General features: G+C 38.0%; 3 protein-coding genes and 1 long non-coding RNA gene across 5 annotated transcripts in view; 2 read left to right on the top strand and 2 right to left on the bottom strand.

The window, feature by feature from the left end:
* Positions 1-2794: 2794 nt before the first annotated feature.
* On the top strand, positions 2795-4660 carry LOC149619013 (uncharacterized). Of its 2 annotated transcripts, XM_089853988.1 has the most exons (3): positions 2795-3490; positions 3558-3613; positions 3677-4660. In XM_089853988.1, the coding sequence occupies exons 1-3, from the start codon at positions 3054-3056 to the stop codon at positions 3748-3750; spliced, it is 567 nt and encodes a 188-aa protein (XP_089710114.1). In that variant the 5' UTR covers positions 2795-3053; the 3' UTR covers positions 3751-4660. The 2 variants fall into 2 exon arrangements, with proteins under 2 accessions (XP_089710114.1, XP_089710113.1); XM_089853987.1 differs by having other exon boundaries at positions 3558-4660.
* Positions 4661-4791: 131 nt separating this feature from the next.
* LOC149619012 (uncharacterized) lies at positions 4792-7296 on the bottom strand. The gene is made up of 2 exons (XM_089854543.1): positions 6653-7296; positions 4792-6591 (listed from the first exon to the last, which is right to left on the bottom strand). Exons 1-2 carry the CDS (start codon positions 7031-7033, stop codon positions 4792-4794), a joined length of 2181 nt encoding a protein of 726 aa, XP_089710669.1. The 5' UTR covers positions 7034-7296.
* A 458-nt stretch (positions 7297-7754) lies between these two features.
* On the top strand, positions 7755-8574 carry LOC149619011 (uncharacterized). Its single transcript, XR_016375289.1, has 2 exons — positions 7755-8139; positions 8366-8574. It is a non-coding gene; the product is annotated as an uncharacterized LOC149619011 (long non-coding RNA).
* A 4945-nt stretch (positions 8575-13519) lies between these two features.
* Positions 13520-22569, bottom strand: part of LOC149619010 (uncharacterized) — a 49666-nt gene continuing 40616 nt past the window's right edge. The window contains exons 3-8 of the mRNA XM_089855235.1: positions 21864-21929; positions 19900-20043; positions 15679-15732; positions 15533-15583; positions 15119-15169; positions 13520-14510 (exon numbers count right to left, since the gene is read on the bottom strand). Coding sequence (XP_089711361.1) covers positions 14077-14510; positions 15119-15169; positions 15533-15583; positions 15679-15732; positions 19900-20043; positions 21864-21929 — 800 coding nt within the window. The 3' untranslated portion in view covers positions 13520-14076. The remainder of the gene's footprint in view (positions 14511-15118; positions 15170-15532; positions 15584-15678; positions 15733-19899; positions 20044-21863; positions 21930-22569) is intronic.

The following is a 22569-nucleotide window of genomic DNA, read 5'->3' as shown; positions in this document are numbered from 1 at the left end:
TTAAGAACGAAACGTTTCTAGAATTTTAATAATTCATATAAATTATTTCTAGTCTGAAATATGAAAAAAAAAAACAATCGAACCCCCTTTATCGCATTGAGTTGAGAAAATTACCACTAGAGTGCCCTTTGCGTTAACCTGCCTATTGGAGAAACAGGGGACAACTTTTAAAGCAATGGGACGGACGGACAGGCACCAAGTTTATCAAACGATGGTGTCGCCATCTCGAAAACGAACTTTGAATTTCTGCCTTTTACATGTATTCTTGAAATTGGTCAAATTTCCCGCCTTTTGTTTTAGTTCCCTTTTTTGCACCACGATGGCGCCACAAGCGCGTGATAGAGTTCAATTCGGTCTACATCCTTGCGGATGAAAGGCCACTCTAGTGGTAATTTTCTCAACTCCCCCTTTAACGCATTGAGTTGAGAAAATTACCACTAGAGTGGCCTTTGTGTTAACCTGCCTATTGGAGAAACAGGGGACAACTTTTAAAGCAATGGGACGGACGGACAGGCACCAAGTTTATCAAACGATGGTGTCGCCATCTCGAAAACGAACTTTGAATTTCTGCCTTTTACATGTATTCTTGAAATTGGTCAAATTTCCCGCCTTTTGTTTTAGTTCCCTTTTTTGCACCACGATGGCGCCACAAGCGCGTGATAGAGTTCAATTAGGTCTACATCCTAGCGGATGAAAGGCCACTCTAGTGGTAATTTTCTCAACTCCCCCTTTAACGCATTGAGTTGAGAAAATTACCACTAGAGTGGCCTTTGTGTTAACCTGCCTATTGGAGAAACAGGGGACAACTTTTAAAGCAATGGGACGGACGGACAGGCACCAAGTTTATCAAACGATGGTGTCGCCATCTCGAAAACGAACTTTGAATTTCTGCCTTTTACATGTATTCTTGAAATTGGTCAAATTTCCCGCCTTTTGTTTTAGTTCCCTTTTTTGCACCACGATGGCGCCACAAGCGCGTGATAGAGTTCAATTCGGTCTACATCCTTGCGGATGAAAGGCCACTCTAGTGGTAATTTTCTCAACTCAATGCTTTATCGCTTCCACAAACCTTTTAAAAATTAGCTCCCTTCCAATCTTTAAAAAAGATAGTGTAAAGTTGTTAGGATATGCTTTTTGAATACTATTTCTCTACTAAAGCTGGCACTGCGGAGATATGGTTAACAGACGACATAAGAGACAAAGTGAATAAAAACTATAATAATGCCAATTTCTTGCTTTTAAAAAACGAGTTTGAAGGTGGTTTTGGATCTGGTCACTCTTGTTTTCGGTGTACCCAGTTTTCACAGACAAACATACACAGACGCACAGAACAGTGACGCAAAGCTAGGTACGTAGTAAAAATTAACAGGTCGAAGGTTCATACGGTATTACTGGAGTATTAATTAAAACAATATTATTCACGCAGCGATACATCACTAGTTTGCGTGTGGTTTCCTAACTCCCAGTCGTCTCAAGAGACACTGTGAATTCATTATATTTTCTATTTGAATGCCTAATTAAGAAAAGAACCGAGTTCCAAAGGACTGCTAACAGTATTGCGCACGTTCGAAAAATACATTTCCGCGTAATACAGTGTGGAAGAGATCAAACCATCCATTTTTTTCCTGAAAAAAAAAAAGAATGCATCCAATCGAGTTACTCGGTATACTAGGCTTCAGACATCTCTGGGTTTTAAATTAAAAATAAGAAAAAACTAAGAAGACCTATGAAACTAGATTATATTATACACATTAGGTCGTCGTAAGATTTAATTTTTGAAGTAGGAATGGAGAACGGTTAGTATTCAATTCCGTCCGACTCATAGCCCAGTATAGAGCCCCTCCCTCCAACACATAACGAAAAGTTTAAATTATCTTATTGGATCAATTAAACTATGTTTTGATGACGTTGCTGTATATATATAATATATAACTCCTTTTTACCTCTATCGCTATGACCCACCTCTTCTTTCATACCCCCCGTTCCGTGGAAGGGGGTCCGGGACTTTGACGCGAGCCCAGATTACTCTGTTCTCCATTCTTACTTCTAAAATTAAATCTATCCCTGATAAAAATCAATACGAAAATGTTTCTTTCGATCTCAATGTACTTAGTTTACCTTTAAATATAAGCTTTATAGGTTAGGAAAGCCTGAAGGAGTAACGGGATATTGTAATATTAATTAATTCTTTTTTGGTAGAGGCAAACGGGCATTAGGTCATGCAATGTCCGAAAATATCATTAATAAATAATGAGGCTACTAAACATAGTTTACAGACTGGGAGTATTTATACCATTTACACAGGGAGGCCAGGCTTCAGGTGTTACAAAATGAGGCCTGACTCACTGAGTCTAAAGCCAGGCCTCCTTGTGTAAAGGGTATGAATCCTCCTAGTCGGTAAACTATTTATACGTGTTAATTTTTTATAATAAGAATATATTCTAATATTTTTCATAAAAGTACACTAGAAGAATATCTCCTAACAGCTTGCTTATCGTTGAAGGTTTTCTTCTGGTGCTGATTTGATGGAAAAAGAAATCAGTGCCCACTGTGTCAACCCGTACCTGATTCGGTCTATAAAAATCATCATTAATCATTTTATTGTTTTACACCTCCACGGTAGTTTATTTTTAAAGACAACAGCAGAAATGAAATTCTTGTTAAATACTCTGCAAGGAGTAATAGAGAGTTTTTAGATGCCAGTTCAGGTGCAAAACGAAAGCGAGATAATTTCATATTTCTTAATTTTTCTTTAAAGGAAAAATCCATGATAAATATTTCTTGGTCTTAAAATATTTCTTATACTTCTATAAATATAATACAAGCGCGAAATTAACTATTTTCCTTTTTAATTATTAAATATAAGCAAATTAGTTTGTCACTTCATGGATTTGGTCAGCGCCATTTCTCAAATTTTAAATTTTCTGAACGAATAGGATTGCCTCGATATTTCTAGTGGCGCATCATTTCATTGGTTTAGCTTCCGTAGCAACGGACCAATAAGAGTCCCCACTAAAAGTTAGTCTGCTATAATCGTTAGGCAACCCAGGCTTATGGCGCGGCGCATTAACCCTTTTGAGGTTGAACCTGAATTTACTGATGAAGAACTGAGAAACATAGAAATCCAAGAAGAAAATGATGTAATAAACAATGCCGAATATAATTTAAACTTAGAGCAGCTTAAGAACAACTGTTATTGCGGAAAATGTGTCCCTGATTGGTTAGGCCTCGGTAGCAATGAAGAGGTAGTCCAAGAATTGAAAAAGTATACAAACTGGAAGGACCTCAGGGGTGGAGTAATTTGCTGTAGACAAGTTGAGGAGGTTGTTAATTTTTTGAATGATACTGATGATCCAACGGGCCCTGCTTGTTGTGTAACTGAAGACGTTGATTTCAAATCTATGTGTCAACGAAAGAGAGCTTTAAAAGCTACATATAGAAGTTACCTTCATTCTCGCAGACGACCACCACCCGTAGATTTTTCAAACAGGTAGATGCACAAATTAAATAAATAATTATGAATATATTAGGTTAACTATAGTGATGTTTTATTGTAGAACATATCGCTATACAGCATACCGCACATACTCCCATCTAATTTATCAGAAATTAGGTAGAGGAAATCGTAAAGCAGTACCATTTTGCACTTTACTTGACATACGGAAACATTTTCCAGAGGATGATGCTAATGAGTACACAAGTTACACAGCAGGAATGGAAATAGAAAGATTTAGACCTAATGCAAACTAAAACTAGTGATGATAAACTGGCAGCTGGCCTCGGTAACGTTCAAAGGCATGATATAACATGTAAATAGATCGGATATCAAGTGATAATTTTTATGTTCCTAAATAAGTCACAGTAACTTGGATATTAACTTATTAAGTAATAATTATTATGCTCCTAAATTAGTTATAGTAACTTGGGTATTAAGTGATAAATATTATGTTCCTAAATTAGTCATAGTAACTTGGATATTAAGTGACAATTATTTAGTTCCTAAATTAGTCATAGTAACTTGTTATTAGCAGAGTGAAATTAAATTAGTTGTGATAAACAGGTACAACACCTTAACAAAGTGCTGTGAGATTTGTTCCTAAATTAGAAGTAGTAAATTATGGCACGAGAAAATATATATAATACAGCTTTAACTTTTAAATATTATTCAGGATCTCTAAAATTAAATCAGGTTTTATTATATAAAATAATTCAAAATTTGTAAAAACATTTCAGGATTACAAAAAATAAATCAAGTTTTATAAAATATTTCGGGTTTTATAAAATTCAAAATTTAAAAAGTAATTCAAGTTTTATAAAGTTCAACATTTAAAAAATAATTCAGGATTACTAAAATAATTCTATATAAATAAATTTTGATTTATTAATTAATGTATTTTTTATAAATCTTAAATTATTTATATTTAAATTTTAAAGCTGAATTATGTCTCTTTTGGCGTGCCGTAATAAACATGTCTGTTACAAATAATTTAGTCAAAACAGATCTAATTTCAAAGCTAAGTCGTAGCAAACTATTTTTTATTTAGAATTAAAGTATAAATATTAAAAACTTTGTCAATAATTTACATAATATTTTGAAATATCTAACATTTTGTTTATTGTGATGAGAATTTTATCATATTAAATGCACAATTTAAAATAACCTTCTTCTTTTGGCTGCTTCAATCAATTTTTGTTTGTCAGGCCGCGGAATTGGAGCTATATTAGCTCTTTTACGGTAGCTTTTCATTAAATTTGCAAGTGGAATTTCATCTTCATCGCTTAGTTTTCGTTTTATGATATTTTTGATAATTTCATATATAAATTCATACGTTTTTGGCTCTTTTTGAGGCCTAGCATGCCATTCACAAGTAGCTTTGGAAAAGAAAAATTCAAAATCTTCTTTATTTCTGTCTCGGGTTGTTGAGTCTTTTTCTTTTTTTGAAAATTAAATTTTCGGTCTATATTAAAATTATGGTCAAGAGCTGCTAACATTGTGCGAGCTTCCATGACATCTTGGTCAAATTCTTGTTGTTTTGGACAATATTTTAGCAGTAGGCTGTGATAGGATTCCAACTTGGAAGTATGAGAAAATGCGCAAATTTGTTTTAAATCTCGTAAAATACTCTTCTTGTTAATGAAGTCATTTAAAGCGTCATAAGGGAAGGTGTCAGGTTTAAGCCATTTTTTTCTCCTTTCTGCTTCTGCTGGAATAGGATCGTGGATGCAATGTTTGTGGAGGGTAAAACTTGGAAATGAATGGACATTAGTGACATGATAAATAACAGATTTCCACATTTCAAGTAAAACATCTGGGTTTCCATCGCAATTTTCAGCAGCGAACCAAACGTGGCGGCTAAGAGATCTCACCCAAGGTTCAAGATCCTTATTGTCTTTTTTTTTACTAATGGCAGAAATTTTTTTGGCCACACTCTTAGCAAAATGCCATACGTCGAATTGATGGTCAATATTGGGATAACTATCCCTTAAAAAGGCTCGAATCTGAATGTGTCGATCAGTTGTGATTCTAAACACACAAAGACCACATTTCTCCATTTTTGTCAGACACCTTTTCAATCCTTCCAATTCCATATTACTGGACTTGTATTGAACCTCACTTTTGTTTACAAGCTCAAAATGGACACATTTGTCTGTCTCTTGATCCAGGAAAGTGTACCCACAATATTTTGCCGAATGTCCTGGTGAATCATAACGCCCGTCAGCGGAAATGGTAACTTGGCTAGAACTTTTCAATTTCTGCATAATATCATTTTGTTCATTTTTCCATGCAACCCGAATTTCTGGAATCACATAGTTTTTCTGAATGTTGTAGAAAGTTGACTTCTGAATTCCGCTTAATCCCATAAATTGAAAAATTGAATTAATCCGTTGAAAAGTGGCCCCAGAGAGCAAAATACTTGATGCCAACAGCAAATTGCCTGCTGGCATTCTTCCTAACATAGGTTGTGAGCGCCACATAAATTTGTGACCACTAATACAGGTCATGGTGACAGTTAATAGAGTTCCACAACTTTCAGATTTGAAATCTTCAGATACATCGATAACACTTTCACAGTCGGGTTCATCACACCGCAGTCTTGATAGAAGCTGGTTTAACTGGCTCTCAAAAACAATAAATTTTTTTTCCTCAACTATTTTCTCGGAAATATGTTTTGGAGGAGGTGAATAGTTAGATGTCGAACTCTGCGGGCTAGGCTCATAAATTGAAGTATTAGCAGATTTTGTAGGCGTTTCCTCAATAGTTGAACTTATGGATGCTGGTGATGAATCTATGTCTTTCAAATTTACAATTGGTGAAACTGGCTGGGATTTACTGTGACGAAAAAGAATTGTTTTGTACGTGCTCTTTTTCGGTGTTGATAAAGTTTCGAAATTAGAATTGTTGGCAAAATATGAGTGATCTTTCGACACTGCAACAATGGTCTCTTCAAATGCAGCTAACATGTCCAGCTTAATTTCTGCTTCCGTACATGTTTCAGTAGCACAATCAGACTTAGAAATATCAGTTTGAGTACCAATTTCCTTTGTCTTTACTTTAAGTTCCGTAATAATAGTTGATTCAACAGCTGGCAACTAATACAAAACGTTAATAAAAGAGGCAGTGTCTATACCGTCTATAAAGTTTTCTTCTTACCTCTATATTACTTTCAATGCTCACCTCTTCTCTCAGATTTGGGAGGTTTATTGTGGGAATAGAAAATGGTTTAAGTGTCACTATTTCTTTTGACAAGTTTGTGCCATGGCGAACAACAACATTTAAACATTCTGGAGGAAAATGTAACTGGCATACCCGAGCAGAATTACTAAATTTGCCGATAAGGAGCCGTCTTTCTGACAAAGGCTTAGATTCTAAGGACTTTAGAAGGGTTTCGAATCCCTCTCTAACCGGTGTTTTTGCGAATTTAATCCACGTTTTTGCCATTTCTAAATTGGTTTCTACATTCGGAATTCTAAAACAACTAAATCTCTTCGCTTTAGAATAAACATTACACCCTTCTATCATACATTGAGACATTATTGCAGTTAACAAAATTGGCAGGAAACCGGAAATTAGAAGCAAAGCAGATGACGAAATTTATAGCATCTCATTGGCTTAGACATTAACGAATAGAAAGCGACCCCGCTGACTACCAAAAAATGGTAGCCTTCTGTTTTGATAATTAAAAGCTGATAATTAATTAATTAACACTCTCTCAGGCAAAAAATCATTAGATCCTTCTATTTTAAGTTTAAAATAATGTTTTAAGACCAAAAAATATCTATCATGGAATTTTCCTTTAATCTATCCTTGGTATCTAAACCTTAACTTCAATAGTTTTTCTTATTTCCTATTCTTTTCTTGGTATATAAACCTTAATTTTCAATATTGTTTCTTATTTTCTATTCTTTCTTGGTGTCTAAACCTCTCTGAAGTTTTCTAGGTATCTTAACCTCTCTTAGGTTTTTAGGTATCATATCTTCTCTAAAGTTTCCTAAATATCTTAACCTCTGTAAAGTTTTCAAGGTATCTAAACCTTTCTATAAATTGTCTTGACATCTAAACCTACCTAAATCTTTCTAGGTATCTAAACCTTTTCTAAATATTCTTGATATCTAAACTATTTCAAAGTTTTTATCCGAGCTAAAACTTCTTGCTTCTTTTATACAGGGATAGATTTATTTTTTTAAGACGGAATGCACAACGTTTGGCTTTTACTTCAGTCCGACTCATAGCCGAGTATATAGCCCTTCCTTCAACACGTAACCAAAAAATTAAATTTTCTTATTGGCTCACTAAAACTACGTATTGGTGACGTTGCTGACAAGGAGGGCCAAAAATACGTAATTCCTGATTAACTCTGTCGGTATGACTACGACCCCTCTTGCGTTGTACCATAACCCACTCGATCACGCGCGTCCCGACGCAAGCTGCTCGCGCTATAGCGCTATAGCGCGAGCAGCGCAGCGTCCGGGAGCGCGGATCGAGTGGGCTATGGTTGTACAGATAAGCGTCTTCACAGGGGCTCAAAATGGAGCCGTCTAAATGCGAGGGTCCGGTAATTATTCGGGAATTGTTTTTAATAGCAATTAAGAAGGTAGTTAGTGAATTTGGTGCCGGTGTTTTGGATTTGGAGTCCATCTGTAAGGGTGAAAAGTGTTCGCTAATTCTTTCTTAAGCCAATCATGTCTACTATCCTCATGATTTTGTAAATGAATTTGATGAAGTTAACCAAGGCTTGGTGAATGGTCAATAGTTTTGTGAGCTTAGTGTTTGGTTAAAACCTGTTCGTGCTGTAATATCTATGAAGACTATTACTCAATTCTAACTCACTTTTAATTTTCTTGGGTCTTCCCCGTCTTTTTTCAGTTGCAAGCCCTATGTCTTGTGTAACTTCCATTTTTAAACAATGTTCTTTCAAAAATTACAATCCGAGCCCATTCGAACTTGGCAGACGACGTTTATTTGACCCGGATATACAAACAACGCCATAACGAAAATAAGACCCGCCTCTTCTTTCATACCCCTCCGTCACGGGTAAGGGGGTCGTGGACTTGGACGCGCACCCGAATAACCCTGTTACCATAAGTTTATAATGCCTCTAAGTACACAAATACGGGTTAAAACTGGGCATCTTCTGCAGGCTACTGTGACGTCAGAACTCGTATAGCGCTAAGATCCGAAGAGAGAAAATTTTGAAATTTCTGTCGCGGTGCAGCCACCAAGCGGTCAAGACGAAAAAAAAATCATCCAGTGGAATAAAGGAGATTTTTACGTTTCGTATAGGCAGGCACTGGGGGGGGGGGGAACGAATTTTACTTAAGCAACCCCAAATCCCTCTCTCTCTCGTGAGATAGAGGCGGTTTCAGTCCTGAAACATTCTAAAAGGGATAAAAGAAACGCTAGGCTAGGCGGTACAATTTTGTATTGAAGTTGAGGTGATAAATGATACGGAGAGAGTATAGGGTTTCATTAAAGGGAGCCAGACAAACACTATTGCCATAGAAGTGGAAGCGATTTGTGTACTTAGAGGCATAATTAACTTATGCTGTTACCCATTCCGTCTTAAAAAATAAATCTATCCCTGTTTTATATTTATTTTATTTATTTTTTATTTGCTAGTTCTCAAAATTCTCTAATTTTTCTATCCTTAAACTCAAAATTCTGTTTCTCTTTTAACATGGAATATAATACCAGAAGTCCATTAAATTGGCCATATGTCTAATCAGCGCCACTAGCGGATGGTCTGAAAACTACTCCAGTCTCCCATAGAGTCTAGGTATATTTAAGCGGGTTTGCAGAATTTCCGTCAGATGGCGCGGCGTTCGAGCCACCTGGCTATGATTCTGTAAACCCTCTTAAATATACCTAGTCTCTATATGAGTAGTTCTCAGACCATCCGCTAGTGGCGCTGATTAGACATATGGCCAATTAGCCTAGGAAGTAACCAAAAGTGGGGTTTGGGACTGCCCTCTCTTGTGTAGCAATACTGAAGAAGGGCGACACCTTCGCCACCTCGCGGTAATTTTTCTCAGATCTCCGGTTTAAGTGCGACTCGTACGCCAAAATTTGCCCTATCGAGAGAGAAAAAACTATTGGCCGAAAACGCCCCCTTCCACTGTAAAACCGAGCTCTCTTTAGCATAGGAGAAGGGAGGGGGGTGTGAATTTTGGAACAGTGAAGGTCATTCAGTTTTTTTATGACTCTTCATAAACCTATTGAAAAAAACTATTTAAAGGGAGGGTGAAGTAGAAATCAAGTGATTTTTTATCGATTCTTCTACTAATTACAAGACCAGTCTGCATAGCCAAACATTCAGGAAATACTTCCGAATGATTTTCAAATTCAAATAAGGTTCAGATTTAAAAGATAATTTTAAATAAGGACGTCCGACCAATCGCGTAACCCCCTGCCTTTTTATAATTAGTAGAAGAATCGATAAAAACCACTTGATTTTCTACTTCACCCTCCCTTTAACAACCGTGGCCGTTCCTTTTTTTAATTTTTTATAAAGTAAACAATGTACCCTTTAAAGATCCAGCTGAAGAAGTCACGCCCCGCTCACGTCAAGAAAGACTTCCTAGAGAGGAGCTCGAGATTTCTAACTGTGTTAGGAAAGGGGGAAAAATTTAACCCCCTATTCATGGAGCTAGAAGGAGTTTTTATCCCAGCAGAGACGTACGCAATACCAGCCATTGTAATTGTTCACTTCCTAGGCTAATTTAATGGACTTCTGATAATACCCATATTTTTAATAAGGAACAAGTTGGGAAAACCAAAATATTACCTCTCCGAGTCGGGGAAAAGACTAGTATAGGACTCAATATCGAAATACTAGAGCAACATTTTTTCGCTTTGTTTTGTCTAACGAGGCTCAAGTCATTGAATAGTTATCTCTACATTGTCAAATATATAATCATCCGCTAATCCTAGGTTTCAAATCATTATTTACAAAGAATATATAAGTTCTATGTTAAATTTTATTCTCTGATGCATACCACTAACCCGATAACGATTATCCCTTTCACTGATCTAATTGCTACCATGATGCTTTCTTCTATTATAAAATCTAAATCTGATTATTTAAACGTGTATTTAACTTTCGGCTCACTCTGAACCGTTAATGTCCCTTCATTACAGACACGATAATCAAAACCCAAAGTTTACTCCACCTCAGGTCTCAATTATTTACTCTTTGTCTCATTAAGCCTATTGCGGATCAGACTTGATTTACCCAACAGAATCCAGGCCTTAGCTTTCGTCTTGAAATAACTAAACCAAGGATTATTCTATATACAGATGTAGTATAGCTTAAGTAATATATAAACAGCCATTACAAATAATAATATTAAAAACATCCTTGGAATATCAAAATGAAACAGAGCTTTAAAGCTACAAAAGTACTAAATGCATCGTAATTACGAAAAAGATTTCCACATATTCACTTTATATTATGGAAAAAGTGAATATTAAGGTTCTGTAGGATTTCTTAACACATCAAAACAAAGCGAACTGCTAACGCGGCGCACTAGTGTGACAACGGACAGACACACACAGACAAAAGAATAGACTGCTTTTAAACTCTTTCCGTATTAATTTTGAATTGAGAAAAGAGATTATCTTAAATATTAAAATAAATATAATTAATATTTAATATTTTCTTCGCTAGTTGTTCGCCTTATTGAACGTTACATCGTTTTAAAAAAGAATAATTAAACAATCTTGAGAAATTTGACTAATATTGGCGTTTGAAATGAAGCATACGCCGGTTGCTTAGCCTTAATCAAATAGGTAGTATATAAAGGATTCGAATCGCAGCTGTAGATAAGAACATCGCAATTGCGTGAACCTTGGAGGAAGACCCCTCCAATGGAAGGCTAGACGTTTCTCGTAACCCTAGCCGATCGCCGCGTATGTCTTAACCTTAAGGATGATGGTGGTGTTAGAAGCCAGGTGTACTGACTGGTGTCCATGTGGTATGGACAAAAACAAAGACCAGAAGATGGTGGTGTTAGAAGCCAGGTGTACAGACTGGTGTCCATGTGGTATGGACAAAAACAGAGACTAGAAGATGGTGGTGTTAGAAGCCAGGTGTACAGACTGGTGTCCATGTGGAATGGACAAAGACGAGAAGGTGATGGTGTTTAGAAGCCAGTAAGTACAGACTGGTGTCCATGTGGGATGGACAAAAACAAAGACGAGAAGGTGGTGGTGTTTAGAAGCCAGTAAGTACGGACTGGTGTCCATGTGGAATGGACAAAGACGAGAAGGTGGTGGTGTTTAGAAGCCAGTAAGTACAGACTGGTGTCCATGTGAAATGGGCGAAAGACCAGAAGATGGTGGTGTTTAGAAGCCAGTAAGTTCAGACTGGTGTCCATGTGGGGTGGACAAATGAACAGAGTTGTTAGACAGGCAATGGAGTAATAGCCTGTAACAGAGTCCTGCACGGGCCGGGCTCAAGCCCGGTCCGGCCCGATCGGGTCGGGCCGAGCCGGGCTTTCCACTTTTGAAAATTGTATCGGGTCGGGCCGGGTCGGGCTTTTAAAATTTTGGAAATTAACGGGCCGGGCCGGGTCGGGCTTTTAAAATTTTGGAAATTAACGGGCCGGGCCGGGCCGGGCTTTTGTTGATTATCATTTAATCCAAAGTTCAAATGAAAGATAATTTAAATGAGTATAAGCTTCTAAGAACAAATGTAGCGAACAATTATCAAAAGAAATGAAAAATACACGACGCTAAAGCAAATATGAATTCAAATCATTAATTTTATGTAAAAAAATATAAAAATTACAAATACGTGTAACGGGCCGGGCCGGGCCTGTTCAATTCGTGCAATGTGTGGGCCGGGCCGGGCCGGGCTTGGTTAATGCATGTAACGGGCCGGGCCGGACCGGGCCGAAAAACCAACTATGTACTCGGGCTCGGGCCGGGTTTCGGGCTTATTCAAAATGCTAAAACCGGGCCGGGTTTGGGTCGGGCCTGAAAAACTCGGCCCGTGCAGGTCTCTGGCCTGTAAGTTGAATACACTTTCCGGGACTGTAAATGCGGTCTGGAAATTGAATACACGTTTGCTCCGATTTGCAAACTGCGAACGCGGTCACGTGGGTGTAACAACAGACAGACACACAGACACGTCGAAATTAGAACCTCTCCGTGACATACGTCACTCGGAGAGGTAAAAATTCGAAGGCCAAGGGTCAAATTCTTTTGGCTCCGAATCCCAATTGAAACTCGTGCCACGCGACTACCGGGTCGACCGGACTTCTCTGTCGTAATTCGGTCGTGTGTGTGTGAAACCGAACTAAAATCTTGCCCGTCAAGAAGTAAATTTTTGGACGCAGCGCTAAAGTTTTCGGTCGTTATTTTCGGGCAAGTGGGAAGATAGCATTAAGAGTCCTGATTTCTCACATCCTCTCTGGCCAAGGCCTTCGAGAAAGTTTGTGGGCCTCCGGAAAATTATCGAAATCGCGGGCTCCTATCAAGACAGCCCAGATCATTTTAGCATTGGTAAAGGTAACTCATCGAGATGATAATCACTAAAATATTGCAATTACAGCATAAGTAAATTCATACGGGTAATAATTTTATCACTGCTTAGGGTAGGGTATTCTCTCTGATTTTATTCACGGTAAATCATTTAAGCATTGTACTCATTAGACTAAGGTATAGCGGGGCTATCCACTCATTAGGGTAGGGTATAGAGGGGCTATTCACTTGTACGATGTGGCTACTATTACGAGCCCTTGGGTCGTCTTGTTTATAGTTGGTATCGATTTGGTTACCGAATATCTAAATTTTATTAAACAAACTATATACTCGACAGTGCTACTCTATCAGGGTATTGCTTGCGATTAAATAAAAGAGACAAAATTTTCCAAATGATCTTACCTGAAGCAGCACGCCATCGAAATAGATGTTATTATCGAGTATTTCTCGAAATAAATGTTTTTATCTAGTATTTATCGGAATAGATCTTTTAATCAAATATTTATCGAAATAGATCTTTTAATCAAATATTTATAGAAATAGATGTTTTTATCGAAGTACACGATTTTATCGAGTATTTATCGAAATAGATGTTTTTATCGAAGTACCCGATTTTATCGAGTATTTCTCGAAATAAATGTTTTATCGAGTATTTATCGAAATAGATGTTTCTATCTATTTTTGTTGGTCAGACGTGGCCACCAAACCCAGAGCAGATTTCACCTCCGCAGATATTTCTCACGTTTATGTTGCACGCTTCGTAACTTAACATATAGTGTATGCGAGACACTGTATACCCTTAGATAATTTTTGGGTGCGGTACAACCTAAGAACATAAGAAACCACTTGAAATATTGCAAAATGATTTTTGCCTTTTTAAAAAAGTAAAGAAATCGTAATTTCCAGTTGAATAGCTTGACATACAGAATAAAACTTAGAAATAAGACAATATGTAATATAAAATAATTATAGAGATACATCGAAGAAGTGCGGAAAATATATACATTGTCACACAAATACAAAAATGTGCAGTTTGAATAATCAAATTACTATGAAAAACGTCGCGTTAAAAAATTATTCTTCACTAGAAGAGGCTAGAACCCATTTCTGAGTGCCCGTTTAAAATCAGCCGGATGTTGAGTAGACCTACTGGACCATACTCCCAATCGAAGATTGCGAGCGTTATGTTCAGCGGCTATGAATGCTTTCTTTTCACCCCCATATTCGGCGTTTCTTCCGGTGTAAATATGTGCTAAGCCCTTTTTCAACATCATGATCGATACGCAGTCTTTCCCGCCCCCTATATAGATGGAACCTAAAGTCCGTCCGTATTGGTCTTCATTGTAGGTAACAAGGGTGACCAGATTTCCAAGCACTAGCTTGGAAAGATAATTTTTGGCTTCTTTCGAAAAAGCTTGTCCTTTCATTTCCGGGGCGTCAATACCAATTAGTCGAACGTCAAATGCATCGCCTGTTTTTGGATCGTAGGCATGAACGCCGTCGCCATCTGGTACATGAGTAACTTGAACTGAAAATTCTCTATTAGATTACAGGAGCAAGGCAAGCTTTAGAGCAAATGTCGGCTTCAGTGGCACCCCTAGCATGATGGCTAATTTTCTACACAACAATTTCACATTGCCCACAACAGGAACCAATCACCACTCGTCGACGTGGGCGAAGCTAAAACTAGCCTTTGCTAAGTTCAAGTGGAATGTATAAATGGGGAGACCTGGAGTCGGACAAAATGCACGTAGTCCCCCGATCCTAAAGCGGTACTATCCCCCGGTTGGCATGGTTACCGCTACCCCCTCACGGCGAATGAGCGTATATTCTCGCGCATGCGTTCAAGCCTCCTTGCTCTAGCCTCAGGAGTTTGTTTATCATTTTGAATATACCTCGTTTCCAAGAACGATCACGTGACGAGCGCCTTTACTAACGTCGTGCGCGTGGAAGTAGCGCGCCACTGTATGCGGTATCTGCGTTTTTTTACCTCCCCCCTTCCAGAACGAGTCTCCCCTCTTATACAACCTCCTTGCTAAGATTATCGGGCTGGTCAACTCCACCCCTCGACTATGGCATTTGTTTAATCTAAACCTCAGCCGAGACTTGCATTAAACGAAAACCATTAACACTTACCTCTTATCCCCTGGGGAATGGGTTCCTGCCAAATTCCATTAATTTTCCTCGCTATTTAAAGTAAATGTTACTAGGGTTAAATTTAATTTAATTTGTAGTAGCAGTAAATATAGAAGTAACTAAATTCTATCAATATTACGAAATTTGGACAACTATCGGTACACTATTCTCTTTCATAACGAAAATCAGTAATTGATATATTTAAAAGAAGCAGTTAATCTTAAGTAAAGTCGAGTAAATAATAACGCAATGAGGTGCTCCTCCACTCCTCAAGACCTCAGCCACTAGGGAAAATTTTAAAATACTGTTTGGTTTTCTAAGATTGATACCACGAAAAATAAGTATGTAATGCAAAAGATTGCTCTATTCCACATAATTTGTAACTTGCGTTAAACGAAAACCATTAACACTTACCTCTTATCCCCTGGGGAATGGGTTCCTGCCAAATTCCATTAATTTTCCGTGCTATTTAAAGTAAATGTACTTCTAGTCTCATCTTACTTCTGTTTAAACTAAACCTCAACCGAGACTTGTGTTAAAAGGAAACCATTAACACTTACCTCTTATCGCCTGGGAAATGAGTTCCTGGTTAGTGATTCCAAAAATTATCCTTTCTATTTAAAGTAAATGTTTCTTGGGTTAAATTTAATTTAATTTGTAGTAGCAGAGAATAGAGAAGTATAAACTCTAACACTGTTACGGAATTTGCACAATTATACTATTCTCTTTCTTTGTATGGTTAGCGTAAAGCTATTTTTCAAAACTGAAATCAGGAATTGATATATTTAAAAGAAGCAGTGAATCTTAAGTAAAGTCGAGAGAGTAATAACCCAAGACCTCAATCACTATGGAAAATTTAAAATACTATTTTGTGTTCCAAGATTGATACTACGAAAAATAGGTATGTAACGCAAAAGATTGCTGTATTCCACATAGTTTGAAACGTATTTCCTAGCGATTAAAGGAAAAGCTCAGGCAACATAACATTATACCTTAAAAGAACGCTCTTTTTCTAAACATAAAAGGAAACATATATAAATAAAAAAGGATCTCTTATTAATTAGCATTTTATTAGTCTCACAAACAGCGCCACCATTGGTTTAGTGGCGTCTGCTAGACAGAACCTCTTACCCTATACATTACCCTTGGAAGAGGGAACATATAACCGCTCTCTCATTTAACCAATCCCGTAGGGGTAAGAGGTTCGGGCTCAGTCACGTAGACTGTGTTTCACATGCCCCCATAAGAAGAAATCTAGCAGTCTAGGGGTCAAACCTGGTGATCTCGGAGGCCAGGGTATCGGACCACTTTTCCCATCCAGCGGTTTGGAAAGCGACGATCTAACCACTGACGGACATGGACACCATATAGTGACCACTATCTTGCATTGTTTCTAATTGTAGTTCGTTGAAAGCATCTTTAAGATCACCTTGCAGAAATTTGAACTAACGAGCTGCCTCTCGGTTTCATAAACCAATTACGAGGTTCCCAACCATTACTAGTGAACCTGCTGTTTGTTTTTTTGAAGACACGTAAAAGTAGTCGTGCTATTTCGGCTGAAGTTGGTTGTAACCATCTAACCAGGGCCGGATTAAGCAATTTTGCACCCGGGGGCAGAGATAATAAGCGCCCCCTTAAGCCGAAAAAAAAGTAACAGCAAATGTTGCTGCGGGGGAATAGTTTAACTCAATACGTCTCCAACAAGCATTGCGCCCGGGCGTCAGTGCCCCCGCCCTTAATACGGCCCTGTATCTAACAGTTTTAACAGGAGTCCATCACACTTGGAGTACAAAAATCAAGCTTTCCCCCATACCCTCTTCAGGGCTGAATTCAGCCAAACGCCGCGACGCTAGCGCCACCACACAAATTCTCGTCTCTGAGAGAGCCGTGCGATAGTGGCGGTTCCAAGAGAGAAAAAGTGTCTCTAAAGGGGTGTTTCTTTTTGGCTTTTGAATTTCCCGAACAGAGGGCGTGTCTGAGAGGTTGTAAAAAACGACAACGGAAATTCTCCAGAACGCAACGCGGCGCAGAGGCTAGCGTGGATATTAGGGTTAGCGAGGGTTAGGGACCCGGTAGTTTCTTTAAATACGAAAAAACCTTTTTTTATCGTTTAAGTTAAGATCAAAACATTTTATGAAGAATATTATATAACTTAGTTAATTTAGTCTTCTGAATATGAGCAATATATTAAAAAATATAGAGGTAACAATAGCCGAAAGCTGATGAAAAATCCAAAATTAAAGATTTTACGTACGTGAAAAAAAAGCACTTGTGGAACTCTCCCGCCAAGCCTTATTCTACTCCTCCCCCCCCCCGTATACCATTTTTTGTGGCAGAGACTAGTGGCAAGAGGAAACGATAGAGAAGGGAACGTTTCGATTGGACAATACTACAAAACGTCACCCCGTTCGTGAAAAAACCACCCTCTCAGAAATATTTTTGGCGCCAAGCCCGGCTTGAAAGGGGGGGAAAATTTTCCCCAAAACTAGTCGGAAAACGGGGGGGGGGGGTTGGAACAAAATATCCACACTGAAGACGGCCAGGGTATAAACCGTTACATCTCAGTACTTCGAGGGGGGTTATGGACTTCTGGTTTTAAATATTTAGCTCCATGCAGGGACTGCACGACGGAAATAATTTAAAACAGATATATCTTTGCCTGTTTCTTCGAAAACGTATTAAAGAACATCCAACTACCTGTCTACAATCCTGTTTTCGGACGATCCAACGTTTCATCGTCATGGTAATATCTATATGCATAATATGCATTATTGGTCGGTGGGAAATACGCATTGCCTCGTGAAACCAAACAACAGGTCCAGTGGAACTGGAGAGGAATTGTTGGGAACCACTTAATCGCATGGTACTTTTATTTATTTAACGCGTAAGCTCTACAAAATTTTCTGTTGTTGTATTACAATAGCATAAGTTCATAAGCTATGTTCCATGAGTTTGTCACTGATTACTGAGAGCTTGACGCGAAGTGACGTAGGTGAAACGTCAAAGATTCTAGTAAAGCGGCGCCTGGTGAGGCGCTGTCAAATGCTTAGTACAGACTAAATAGGAAGATGGACTGCAAAACCGAGTGTAGTCAATCCTGGCGTCGTTCTCGAACTAGCTCTCAGTATTAAGAATAGGTTGTGTGATACTTATGGAACATATCTTTTAAACTTATGCCATAGGTTCGGTTTCTTTTGTGAACGCGCTTTTGTGAACTAACCGCTGCAACTTTGCCCACATTTCGCGAGAATCTCACGTACAAATGGGAAATGTGTCTTTACGAGGACAGATTCCGTTGACCGTTGTGAACAATTACATTAGTAATTAAAATACAGCGCAATATATACTTGTTTTACAACGAGTAAACAACTCTTAGACGTTACTAAATCCGTTACAAATTATGTCGATTACATGTAATAAATTGCATTACATACCAATTTTCCTCGGTATCAATCTTACTACACCAAATAGTAGGAAAAGTGCTATTTTCAGTGAATTAATAATATCTCATAAGAGCTATTGACTAGAGTGGAATATAGACAGAGTGCATGGGGAAATGTAAAGCTCCGCCAATCGACATGAGCGGAAACCACTGGATGTTTTACTTTCAACAGCAACGCGTAGATGGAGGGGAAATCTACTCTTGGCGCGACATTTAATATGCTTTGTTTTAATACATTGGTGTTACTTTAGAAATTAAAAGTTCACATTTTAATATGTTATTAATATTTAACATGTTATTATGTAGATTTTAAAATATATTTTCCCCCATGTTTTAAATACAGCTTACACATTGTTTATTACCAAACAATAAAGGTGAATATAGTTCATGAGTTTTGCATTATTTAGTTTATAATCATGGTAGTAGGTTGTCTTTAGGATTTAAAAGAAGTGATATCTAGTGTTACTAGGGAGAACAGGTATAAGATGCCTAAGTATTCGCGCGCGATAGTCCCAGTCCCCCTTTCAAAATATAAGGGGGGACTAAAAGGAGGCCGGGCATTTCGCCACTCCTCAGTCGGATAATAAGAAATTTTCGTCATTCGCGTCGCGCTGACGTGAGTTTTCAAGAACCTATGAGATGCTGGTTGTAATTTATGGCCGGGGGTTGACTTCGGACCTACGTTTGGACTGGAGATAAAGCTAGAAATGTGGGGCGAATTTATGCCTTCTCCCTAATATACTAGATATCACTTCTTGGTAATAAATAATACAGTTAAATCCAAAAAACAAACCCACCATAACATGATTATAAATTTAATAATGCAAAACTCACGATCTTAAACATATTCACCTTTATTGTTTAGTAATAAACAATGTGTAAGCTGTTTTTAAAACATGGGGAAAAATATTTTTTAAATAAAATTTGAACTAACAATGTGTATAGTAACACCAATGTTCTAAAAACGAAGCACTTAAAATTTCGCACCAAAGAGTAGATTTTCCCTGCATCTACGTGTTCCTTTCAAAAAAGTAAAACATCCAGTGGCTTCCGCGCATGTCAATGGGCGGAGCTTTACATTTCTTCACTCGGTCTATATTCCACTCTACTATTGGCTACATATACGGAAGCCACCCTGAATATTTCCCGCCCGTCCCGTGGAAGTGGATGGTAGATTGGTAGTCGTGGGGCGCACTAAATGAGGACTGATATTCATTTCTGCTCCATTTGAATGTATAAATTCCTGTTAACACGTAATACTAAACTAATAAAAAAATTACAATAAAAAGCGTTTCGTGCTAAATAAACGAAAACAGAATACTTGAAGATAGAAACCAACCTATATTATACCGAATTGAACTCAAATCATAGCAAGAAATCCAACAGAGCAGAGAACAAATGGCAACAGTAATTAAGTGGTTTAGAGTCATATAAATTGTTAGTTGTATTATCAAGGTCCATAATGTGATGTCCAACTCAACAACTAGAATTAAAAGTATATAAATAAAGTTGGATTATTTTGAATCACCCGTATTTTTGCAAATTCGTCCCTCTGCATAAACCGCTTACCGCACACGGTAAAGAGCTTGTAAAGCAAGTCCAGAAAATTTGCGAAAATTTGAGTGTTGAAAATTTTATAAAGTACTATTATGTGAGCTACCCGGCGTTGCGCGCGTGTTTTAGCCTTTTAGGGGATGAAAACTGAGAGCTGTTTTCTGTCTAAGTAGACAAACTAAACACTAAATAGTAGAGATGGGCCGATACCGATACCATATCGGTATCGGTACCGATATTTGGCTTTAACCTATATATCGGTATCGGTTAAAAATGAACCGATATTTCTACCCGATATTTTTTGAAGAAAATAAATACTTATGTTGAGAGTAGATGGCGCCATAAGACCTAAACTCTGAGACAGCACAGTTTTTCATCTATTTTTGGATAACGTAACTAGTGTCCAAAATGGGTTTTTCGTATGAAAAGCCAGTTTTATAGTTTCAAGTACCGAAATTGGATCGAGAATCATCTATAGAGATGGGCCGATACCGATACCATATCGGTATCGGTTTGATATCGGTTTAATCGAAGGATCGGGTAAAATATCGGTATCGGTACGTATCGGTTTCCCAAGTATCGGATCATATCGGTATCGGTTTAAACTGGTATCGGCCCATCTCTACTAAATAGTCTTCGTGTCGACAAATCCAATATAACTCATTAAGAAATTTCATCAAAATCTCTGTTGTGTTTAACACTGCGAGGTACTTATTTTAGTTAAAACCAAGGTTTCCCGGTTAATGGGGTTCACTTTTGTCATAACCTATCTTCATTCATAGCCAGGGTGGGAAACAAGGATTTTTTTAAACTGGACATTAGGCCTGAAATAATTAAACTGGTCCATGACCAGCACGTCGTCTGCTGAACTAAAGAAGCGGGTAATTAAAATTTTTGAGTTTATGTCCAGACACTGGTTATCCCTGAATTTTCTTAGTGGTCCCGTGGACCACTGACCCCCCCTTCCGATTTAATTTTTAAACTGGACCAGGCAAGTTTTAAAGTGGTCATTTGCGCCACCACCTTATTTCCCACGCTCCTTCATAGCATTAACATAGGCTGAAGATCTCATTTTTCAACTTTCTTTCTCTGCCATCGGTCCTTCAGTATTGCCATAAGGACATTATCTCTCTCTCTAAGGGCCCAAGCGCATCTAGCAAAAACCTCTAGTTCTGCTAGATGTGACGTAGATTTTGTATAGGGGCTCCTTCCGAATTTTTCGTGAAATTCGCGGGAGAGAAAAATAATTTTCAAAATCAGCCACGACCGATATCCTAAGCCGGTCGTGGTCTAGACGCGAGCTCTGAGATAACGCTCCCAAGCGGTTGGGAATCAAACTAAAACAGGCGGGGAGGCGAGAGAGGAAGGACTGAGGGGAAAAATAAGTAAGAGAATTTCCAGAACCCCCCAGCTTTCTCAGACACAAGAGGTAAATTCGCGCTTAGTAAAAATCACGAAGAGCTGTCGTGAGAAATCTTTGAAGGAGGGAAAAATGTTCAATGCCGGGTTACTCTGCAGCGAATGCGCTCGGCCTCTGTTTAGGCTATACAATTATTATACCACTTGAGATGAGACGGATGGCTGACCAAATCGGACATACACACATTTCAACCGTAGCATAGAATCTTGGGCACTTAGAGTGAGAGATAATGTCCTTATGGTATTGCTTTGTCAGTGCCCCGACTGTGGCATTTGTTTAAACTAAACCTCAGCCGAGACTCGCGTTAAACGGAAACCATTAACACTTACCTTTTCTCCCATGGTGAAAGAGTTCCCTGTTAGTGATTCTGCGCCAAATTCCGTTAATTTTCCATTCTATTTAAAGCAAATGTTACTTAAATTTAATTTAATTTGTAGTAGCAGCGAATATAAAAGTAACTAAATTCTAAAAATAGAACGGAATTTGGACAATTATATTATTCTCTTTCTTTGTATGGTTAGCGTAAAGCTATTTTTGATAACTAAAATCAGGAATTGATATATTTTTAAGAAGCCGTTAATCTTAAGTAAAGTCGAGTGAGTAATAACCCAATGAGTTGCTCCTCCACCCCTCAAGACCTCAACCACTATGAAAATTTTAAAATACTATTTTGTATTCCAAGATTGATACTACGAAAATTAGGTATGTAACGCAAAAGACTGCTGTATTCCACATAATTTGGAACGTGTTTCCTTAGCGATTAAAGGAAAAGTTCAGGTAAGATAACATTATACCTTAAAAGAACGCTCTTTTTCTAAATATCAAAGGAAATGATCCGTTCTTACAAAATAATTAGCATTTAATTAGTCTTAAAAACTAGGACTATTGTGCCACCATTAGTTTAGTGGCGTCTGCTAGACAGAACCTCTTACCCTATACCTTACCCTTGGAAGAGGGAGCATATAACCGTTCTCTCTTCCAAGCCTTACCCTTACCTCTCTCAGCCTATGAGAATTCAACCAATCCCCTTACGTA

The sequence above is a fragment of the Phalangium opilio genome, unplaced genomic scaffold (genome assembly GCF_054372755.1).
Source record: "Phalangium opilio isolate 3A_F unplaced genomic scaffold, DU_Popi_V2 ptg000209l_1, whole genome shotgun sequence".
Taxonomy (NCBI): Eukaryota; Metazoa; Arthropoda; class Arachnida; order Opiliones; family Phalangiidae; genus Phalangium; species Phalangium opilio.
The sequence above is the reverse complement of the archived record's forward strand: the minus strand, read 5'-3'. Positions and strand labels throughout refer to the sequence as shown.

Bases quoted from the DNA above. Each gene is read 5' to 3' on its own strand.
- LOC149619012 (XM_089854543.1), bottom strand. From the start codon at position 7,033: ATGTCTCAATGTATGATAGAAGGGTGTAATGTTTATTCTAAAGCGAAG. The intron at 6,592-6,652 runs GTAAGAAGAAAA...GTTTTGTATTAG, and splicing joins GCATTGAAAGTAATATAGAG to TTGCCAGCTGTTGAATCAAC.
- LOC149619013 (XM_089853987.1), top strand. From the start codon at position 3,054: ATGGCGCGGCGCATTAACCCTTTTGAGGTTGAACCTGAATTTACTGAT. The intron at 3,491-3,557 runs GTAGATGCACAA...GTTTTATTGTAG, and splicing joins CCCGTAGATTTTTCAAACAG to AACATATCGCTATACAGCAT.